The 9,545-nt window shown below is 38.9% G+C and overlaps 1 protein-coding gene across 1 annotated transcript in view; it reads right to left on the bottom strand.

Moving 5' to 3' along the window:
* Window positions 1-340: 340 nt before the first annotated feature.
* Window positions 341-9,545, bottom strand: part of KIFBP (kinesin family binding protein) — a 32,936-nt gene continuing 23,731 nt past the window's right edge. Inside the window, exons 6-7 of the mRNA XM_070432887.1 lie at window positions 6,643-6,758; window positions 341-1,851 (exon numbers count right to left, since the gene is read on the bottom strand). Coding sequence (XP_070288988.1) covers window positions 976-1,851; window positions 6,643-6,758 — 992 coding nt within the window. The 3' untranslated portion in view covers window positions 341-975. The remainder of the gene's footprint in view (window positions 1,852-6,642; window positions 6,759-9,545) is intronic.

Below are 9,545 nucleotides of genomic sequence, written 5' to 3'. Positions count from 1 at the left end.
CAACATACGCAACTATTCTCTGTATCAAATCTTACCACTAATCTTGACTTCTGCACTGTAAAGGGTCTTCATTTCTTAAAATAACTCACATGTATTAACAATATTATGAAGTACATATTCTTTTCTAACAGTGCTCAAAGGTTTATAAAATATACCAGGATCCTCTGATGAAAAATTGCAGCCAATTAAAAATTTTTTGGACTAAGTAGTACTATAATAAATATTTATTCAATGACTGAGATTTTGTTTCTATCTGTGCAGTGTTACTGAAGAAATATTCTTTGGCTTCAAATAAGGCAATACATTTGAAGTTGCAAAACTCAAATTCTTACAAGAAAACAAGAGTAAACGGAAGTTTTTATTAGTGAAACAAGTAAATTTATATTTCCAACAAGGCTTTTATCCCCTATAGATGAGACAAACTACAATACTTTAAAACAACATAACTTAGTTTTTTAATATTTTCAAAACGAAAAGATTTCTTTGGGAATTTAGGAAAGTAAACATTTGGGAAAAAATTACTATAGGAAGTTACTTTTTTTTCTTTTTCTTTTAATCTTTATTGTTGAAAGTATTACAGGAAGTTACTTTTTCAATTTTAATAATAGGTTGGTCTACAAGATATATTAACCAGCATTTTTCCTCTCAAAGGATCCATCAGGTACTAGACAACGAAGAACCTACCTTTAGAAAATGAGGCAGGAAAAGTTTCTATTTAAATAGAGAACATACACTCTAAAATACCAATCACATGTCACTTTAACAAGTCAATCTACATAATTAGATATAAATTATTAATTACATTTATGTTGATTAAGGTCCTAGTAAAGACTACATTGGTCTGACTGTATCTCAAGTTCGAACTGCACTCCTCTGGCTATAAAAGTAAATATAACAATGGAATTGGGCCCGTTTGACTAAGGGGAAAAAATATCTTCAATATTGCACATTTTCTTTCATTAAAAATGAAGTTTATTAAGTCAGGGCCATCTTGGTTCTGAATCTCTCCATTTTTGTTGGAAGAAGACTCACCATCTCTTTACTAAGTTCTAGCTCCACTTCTATTTCCTGAGCAGCTTCGGGGTGCTTTTCACAGTAATCGACAATAAATTTGTAATGTTCCAAGGATGTTGCCAAATTTTCTAGCTCTTTTTGGGGATCTGAAGTGATGATTTTGCCATAGAGACGAGCAACTCGAAACTTAGCCAACATGGCAGGGCGAAGCACGTCTTCCCCTATATGCTCAGGAAACACTTTATTTGGATCTCTCAGGGAGTCTAGGAAGAGCTGGTAGTACTTCATTGCTGACTTATTAAGATTATTTATTTTTTTCACAATGTGTGAATCGGGATCCCTCAGCTTGTCAGCAATGGCAACCTTCAAATCCATCATATCATAGTAAGCATGTGCAATTTCAAACTGAATCTGTCTGTTGACCAACAGATAATACTGTGGATTCAGATCCACAATTAGGGGCTCTAGCATGGCTATTCTACGTTTATGCATCTTGCACCGTCTCTCCATGTCAGTTTCAAAGAACGCAAGCACTTTAAACAGAGCACTGTGGTCTTGGACAACTTCAATATGGTCAGTGACATAACCATCAATCTGAAAGAACTCTTTTGCTTCAGAGACATAGTGCTGACCCAGTAAGAAAAGCCCTCTGGCTTCTTCAAAATCTAAAGGTCTCAAGTAGCTCACTTTCTCTTCCACCGCAGAGATGGCATCACAGAGCTCACCGGTTCCAAACTGTACAGCTTTCTTCCTGACGCTTTCTTCCTCATCGAGTTCTTTTTTCCTTAAAGCTCTCAGTTCAGATTGTTTATCAAGATCAAGTTCTCCTATGTTGTCCTGAAAGAAAAAATAATTATGGGTAAGTAGGGTACTGATTTCCTGCTGCCAAATAATATTAGAGCAAACTGAAGAGTAAAAAAGAGAGAACTTTTAGTTCCTGGCTTGGTTTAGGGACATACTATAATCTTAAGCATCTTTTAGAAGATTTCTTCTAATTGTATTTTTTTTTACATATGTCCCCCTTTCCCCCCTCCGCCTCCTTTAACCCCCTCTAGCTGGCCCGCAGGCTCCAGCCCACCCCCAGGCTCCCCTGCCCTAGGCATTCAGCACCCTATTTTCTGTGTCCATGGGTTATGCATATATGCATACAAGCTTTTTGGTTGATTACTTCCCACCCACCCACCCTCCCCCACCTTTTCTCTGAGAAACTGTATTTCAATTATATTAAAAACACAAGAAATTTACAAGAAGTATTTAAATAGATTAACCATTTATATACTTTTATTACTATTTATTTTTTTTATTTTATTGAGTGGAGAGATAAAACATCGATTGGTTGCCTCCTGTATGCACCACCTTTTGGTTTATGGGACGACACTGCAGCAAACTGAGTACAATGGCCAGGACATATTAATTCCTCTTTTGGGACTCAAACTCATTTATAGTTATTCCTTCAGATAAGATAAATACATATGAAAGAACTTTAAACACTGTGAAACAGTATATACATGTAATACGTTATTAGATTTTAACAGAGTAAAACTGTAATATAAATCCTAAAAATATTTCAGACATGTCATTAAGATTAATGATATGATGTTTATGCTACAGATAAGTTATTTAGAGAAATATAGTACAGAGAAATACTCTAGGTATTTTAAAGACATTAAAGTGAAGATAGAGTTAAATCTAACTTTGTAGTTAAAAGTTCTCTCTTCTACCTCCTGGGGCAAAAAAAAAACACACATATATAACTAAAATGGTTTAAAAATAGAGTAAGTCCTGGCCAGTGTGGGAGCATCAGCCTGCGTACTAAAGGGTCGAGGTCAAGGGTTCGATTTCCCATCAAAGGCATGTACCTGGGTTGCAGATTCAATCCCTGGCCCAATCAGGGCACATGCGGGAGGCAACCAATTGATGTGTCTCTCTCAGATCCAAGTTTCTCTCTCTCTCTATCTCTCTCTCTATATCTATCTCTCTCTCTTCCCTCCACTCCCCGTCCCTCCCTCTACTCTCTCTAAAAACCATTGGAAAAAATATCCTCTGGTGAGGATCAACAATAACAAAAATTAAGCTCACCCTCCTCTTCCTGACCAATAAAATTAATGGTCAGATCCCTTAATGTTCAACCTCAAAGCCTTTCCTTCTTTTCTCTTGATTTTGTCTCTCTCCTACATTGTTCAAAATAAGAGCCATGTATGGATGATTACTGAGCACTTGCAATGTGGCAGGTCCAAGCTGAGACATGGGCTATGTAAAATAATACTTTTTAAAAAATATGTTTTTATTGATTTCAGAGAGGAAGGGAGAGGGAGAGAGAGAGAAACATCAATGATGAGAGAGAATCATTGACTGGCGGCCTCCTGCATGCCCCACAATGGGATCGAGCCCGCAACCTGGGCATGTGCCCTTAACTGGAATCTAACCTGGGACCCTCCAGTCCGAAGGCTGACGCTCTACCCACTGAGCCAAACCGGCTAGGGCTAAAATAATACTTAATTTCCAAGAAACTTTTGTATAAATAAATTTTCAATTGGAAATTTAAAATATTTTAGTTTTTAATATTGATGACCTATAGAAATGACAGTATTTTTTATATTCTGGATTAAAAATAGAATTAATTTCACCTGCTTTTTTTTCTTTTTTAATATATTTTTTATTGATTTCAGAGCAGAAGGGAGAGAGATAGAAACATCAATGATGAGTCATTGATTGGCTGCCTCCTGCACACCCCCAACCCAAGCATGTGCCCTGACCAGGAATTGAACCATGACCTCCTGGTTCATAGGTCGACCCTCAACCACTGAGCCACACTGGCTGGGCTTTTCCCCCCTTTTCTAATGTGGCCACTAGAAAATTTGAAATTACATATATAGCTAGCATTATATTTCTATGGGGCAGCACTGCTCTAAACAGGTGACTCCACCCACACCATGGCTACAATTGCCATTCATGTAAGGATGACTCGCAAGTGTACAGCTTCAGCCCAGACCTCTTCTCAAGCTCAGACCCATAAGCACAGCTCCAAATGCGGCATCTCCTCTCAGAATATTCAGAGCGAGCATGTCAAACTCTCAGCCCTCGGGCCGCATGCCTTATTTGGCCCATATTAGCCTTTGAGTTTGACATGCTTGATTCAGAGGCATTTCAGCACATCCACAATGGAACTCCCATGCTTCTTCAGCAAACAGGTTCCTGTTCTAGTGTTATCTTAGGGAAGAACACTTCATCGATGTGGACAGCCAGCAACCTAGGAATCATCCTTGACAAGTCTCTCTCTTGTCCCTTTACCCCACACTTCAAATCCATCACCAGGTCCTTAATGTTTTGGTTTCTAAACCAGTGGTCGCCAACCTTTTGGATCTCAGGGACGACCAGTGGCCCGTGGCCCACCGGTTGGCAACCACTGTTCTAAAATACCTCCTGAATCCATTCTTTTCTTCTTCTTCCATCTCTTCTGCCACCACCCTAGACCAAGCTACCTTCACATCTCACCTGACTGCTGCAGTGATCTTCTAATCTCCCTCATCCACTCTTGCTTTCCCTCAATTCGCTCTCCATTCTACTACCAAAGTGATTGTTCCAAAACCCTTCCAGCCTTCCATTCCTCGAAGGCCCTGCATGTTCTAGCCCCTTTCTAACTCTCTTCCATCACATCCTCTCTCTCATGCAGCCTCATGGGCCTCTGTTTCCTCCCTTCTGGTACCATGCTCCCTACGCCCTAGAACTTTCTAATATGCTGCGTCAGCCCCTGGGAGCAGTGCTCCCCCTTTCTCCGGCCCAGGTCATCCCTACTCTGTCCCAGAGCTTTCTTCAAATGTTATTTCCTCCTATTATATCTTCTCACATCATGGGTCTCTTTGTGGAACTTATCAAAGCTGTACTTGTACATGAAGTCAAAAAACAGGGTTGTTTTTTTTGTTCATTATAGTACAATGACTAGCATAGAGATGGCATAAATACTTAAATAAGTGTGTGTATGTTTAAATTTAATTGAAGCCTTTGAAGTAAACAGATGATCAAAGGATGAAGTTAAAGCAACACAAAAGGTCAGATTAAGGAAAATCTGAGTCATTTTGCAGCATGGCCACTATGTGAGCTTAAAGGAGTCGGATGGTAAGTCCTGGTGCCCAGTGTGGAGAACACCAACTACCTGAAGGGTAAGAGTTAAACCACAGTGCATTCTGCTTGACACAATTACTTCAAATGCAGGCCCTACGTCTCTAAATCTTGTTGACTTGCTTCTTGGCTGCTTGTTTATTTACATGCATTCTAGGCTGCTTTTTGAGAAGAAAGCAGACAGCTCTTCCTGGCTCCAACTTCTCTAAATACAAAACTCTCTACTTCTTTCCCCTGCTTTCCCTACTTCTTTACCCTCCATCTCTAAAATGTTCTCATCTTTGTAAGATCTATGCTTCTAGGGTTTTGTAGTTCAGTTTTATTTTGTTTATAGTTTTACAAGGTTCTATATTATTTACTAGTAAAAATCATTTTACTTTAATGAATGCAAGTAGAAATAAATAAAGCATAGTTAACTCCTCTAGGAAAAGTCGATGTATCTAACTTAGTGTATTGCATCTGAATGATTTTTCCTCTTTAGTGGTTAGAAACTAGGATCCAGTATAGATCAGTAATAATGATGATGTTTGACATGTACTGAGGACTTGGTGTATCTCGGGCACTTTTCTGAGCCGTACACACACACACACACGCAATTTAACTCTCATAACAACACTGTTAAGTACATACTATGGTTAACCGTGAGAAAACTGAAGCACAGAGAGTTTAGTAAATTGCCTAGAGCAGTGGTCGCCAACCTTTCGGACCTACGGACCACAGGTTGGCGACCGCTGGCCTAGAGCACATAGCTACAAACTGGCAGGGCTGTTTCCAAATATATTTATATTTATTTTTATAAATACACATATTTACAGGGTGGGACAAAAGTAAGTTTACAGTTGTGAGTACATGAAAGTTTATTCTTATATTATTATTTATGAACTATTGTGTTAATTACTGTGTTATTTTCCATATGAACAACTGTAAACCCACTTTTGCCCATATATATATATATATATATATATATATATATATACACATACATACACACATATACACACACACACATATATATATACACACTGCTTAAAATATATAAGATTATAAGAATTGTTTCCTGCCCTCAAGGTGCTTATAGTCTAAAGAGGTAAAGGAACATGAATAGGGATAATACAAAGCAGAATTTAAATGACTTAGGAAGGGGTAAGAAAAGTTCTATGGAGTTTACAGGAAGGAGATGATATCTGAAGGGGGAGAAGAATTATGCATTTAATCATTATTTATTGAGAACCTAGTGTACCTGAAAATGGTGATATAATATAAATATGATGTAGATCCCACTTCTCAGGGAATTATATTCTATCCAAAGGAAAGTCTTCAAGGAAGAAGTGGTATTTGAGATAGGCCTTGAACGGTAAGATTTTAAAAGATAGAGTAAGAGATACTTATGAGAGCATTCTGCATGTCTTGCATAATGAACATGCAATGAGCCCAAGAAGCATAATCCCCATTTTAAGCTTTTACTTATGTCCTGCTCATTTAAGAAAAGGCGACTTCTGACTGCATTACCTGCATTGAATGTTGAGCATTCTGCATGAGTGTCAAACAGTATTTGATCCAGCATCTTGCTATTTCCCCTTTTCTTTGATGATAAAGCTCTGGCACATCTCCTTCAGTTTCAGTAGCTAAAATTACAAACATGATTTGTCTAAGTTAATGGTCATGTTAACGTTCATTGTTACTCATTCTTTTTAAAAAATATATATTTTTATTAATTTCAGATAGGGAGAGGGGAGGAGGAGGAGGGGAGAGAGAGAGAGAGAGAGAAACATCAATGATGAGAGAGAATCATTGATCAGCTGCCTCTTGCACACCCCAGATTAGGAATCGAGCCTGCAACCTGGGCATATGACCTGACCGGAAATCAATCCATGATTTCTTGGTCCATAGGTCGATGTTCAACCATTAAACCAGGCCGGCTGGGCATGAGTCTTTTTTATATCACTTTTTCCTGATTTACATAAATAACAGATCCTTACTGAAGGACTGGGAAAAATACCCCACTCCAAATCCCTACCACCCAGACGTACTCACTGATATTATTTTTGCATATTTCTTTCTAGTTTTTTTCTTATGCATAATCTGTAGTTGAAAACTAAGGTCAAGATATATATATATATTCAGTTTTAAATATAGCTTTTCGCCTGGCCGGCGTGGCTCAGTGGTTGACCTATGAACCAGGAGGTCATGGTTCGATTCTCGGTCAGGGAACATGCCTGGGTTGCAGGCTCAATCCCCAGTGGGGAGCATATAGGAGGCAACCGATCAATGATTCTCTCTCATCATTGATGGTTTCTCTCTCTCTCTCTCTCACCCTCTCCTTTCCTCTTTGAAATCAATAAAAACATATTTTAAAAAATTAAAATTTACCAAAACTTATGCACTAATACAGACCATACACAGTGCCATTCGCAGTTGAGAGAAATGTAAACCTACAGATGCAGTATTTAATAACTGTAAAATATGATTTTAAATGTAAAATAACGTAATACATACTGTACTACTGTATAATTTCATAGCCACCTCCTGTTGCTATTGTGGTGGACTCAAGTGTTGCAAGTATCTGCTTAAAATGCTGTGTAAACGCTAATCATCTCTGAGCAGTTCGTCTCCCCGGTAAATTGCATATTGCAGTAAAAAGTGATCTCTCAGGGTCTCATGTATTTTTTGTCATCTTTAGTGCAGCACTGTAAGCCTTGAACAACACCATGGCGCCAAACGAAGTGCCTCTAGCACTGCCTCTAAAAGTGCTCCCAAGAAGCAGAGAAGACATGACATGACAAGAAAAATTGCTTGATAAGTACTGTAGATGGAGTTCTGCAGCTGCAACTGCTGCCATTTCAAGATAAATTAATCCACTATAAGGATCGGTGTTAAAAAAAACAACTGTAAAGCTGTCACTGTAACTATACCAGCAGGCATGAAGACCTTGAACTTTTTGCAAAACACCTTTTATCTAGTACTAAAAATGCAGCTTTTATGTGGGTGCAGGATTGCTTAAGAAAGGCATACCTATAGATATGAGGCACACCTAATAAGATTTGAGAAAAAGCAAAGTCACTATATGACAATTTAAAGCAAAAAGAAGGTGAAGGTTCTAAAGCTGGAGAATTTAATGCCAGCAATGAATGATTAGATACTTTTAGAAAGAGGTTTGGCTTTAAAATCTCAAGTTAACAGAGAAGCAGCTTCTGTTGACCAAGAGGCAGCACACAAGTTCCTAGATGCTAATCAGAAAATCATTGTGGAGAAAGGATATCTGCCTGGACAGTTTTTTAATGCAGGTAAAAGTGCACTAATCTGGAGGGGAGGGGGGGGCCCACAAAGGACACTTATTAATAAGGCAGAGAAGCAAGCGCCAGGAGTTAAGATAGGAAGGATAGCCTAGCTCTGCTGTTCTGTGCAAAGGCAGGCGGGTTTATGATCAGGAGTGCCCTTATATATGATGCTGCTAATCCTGAGCCTTGAAGGGAAAGGATAAATACCAGCTTTCAGTCAACAAGAAAGCCTGGACAACAAGAACCCTTTTTCTCAATTAGTTCCATTGATGCTTTGTCCCTAAAGGCAAGAATTAACTTGCCAGTAAGGGACTGCCTTTTAAAGTTCTTTTAATAATGGACAGTGCCCCTGGCCATCCAGACCCCATGACTTCAACACCAATGGCATCTAAGTGATCTGCTTGCCCCCAAACACATCTCTAATTCAGCCTCTAGATCAGGGAGTCACAAAGACCTTTAAAGTCTTTGTATCATGCATGGTACTCTATGGAAAGGATTATCACCCTATGGAAGTTGACGCCAATAGAAAGTCTAGAGCAGTGGTTCTCAACCTTCTGGTCCTTTAAATACAGTTCCTCATGTTGTGACCCAACCATAAAATTATTTTCGTTGCTACTTCATAACTGTAATGTTGCTACTGTTATGAATCGTAATGTAAATATCTGATATGCAGGATGGTCTTAGGTGACCTGTGAAAGGGTCGTTCGACCGCCAAAGGGGTCGCGAACCACAGGTTGAGAACCGCTGGTCTAGAAGGATTACACCACTGGAGATGGCATCGTTGTTGCAGAAAAAGCCATGAAAGCCATCAAGCCCAAAACAATAAATTCCTGCTCTCACCGGTTTGGCTCAGTGAATAGAGCGTCGGCCTGCGGACTGGAGGGTCCCAGGTTCAATTCCGGTCAAGGGCATGTACCTTGGTTGTGGGCACATCCCCAGTAGGGGGTGTGCAGGAGGCAGCTGATCGATGTTTCTCTCTCATCTATGTTTCTGACTCTCTATCCCTCTCCCTTCCTCTCTGTAAAAAAATCAAATATATTTTTTAAAAAAAATAAATTCCTGCTGTTGTTAACTGTGTCCAAATGATGTGCTTGACTTTACAGAATTTATGAGAGCCAATCAAGGAAATCATGA

The sequence above is a fragment of the Myotis yumanensis genome, unplaced genomic scaffold (genome assembly GCF_028538775.1).
Source record: "Myotis yumanensis isolate MYYU_CA2020_CCGP unplaced genomic scaffold, mMyoYum1.0.hap1 SCAF_13, whole genome shotgun sequence".
NCBI classification, from domain to species: domain Eukaryota; kingdom Metazoa; phylum Chordata; class Mammalia; order Chiroptera; family Vespertilionidae; genus Myotis; species Myotis yumanensis.
This window is presented reverse-complemented; position numbering and strand designations above follow the sequence as displayed.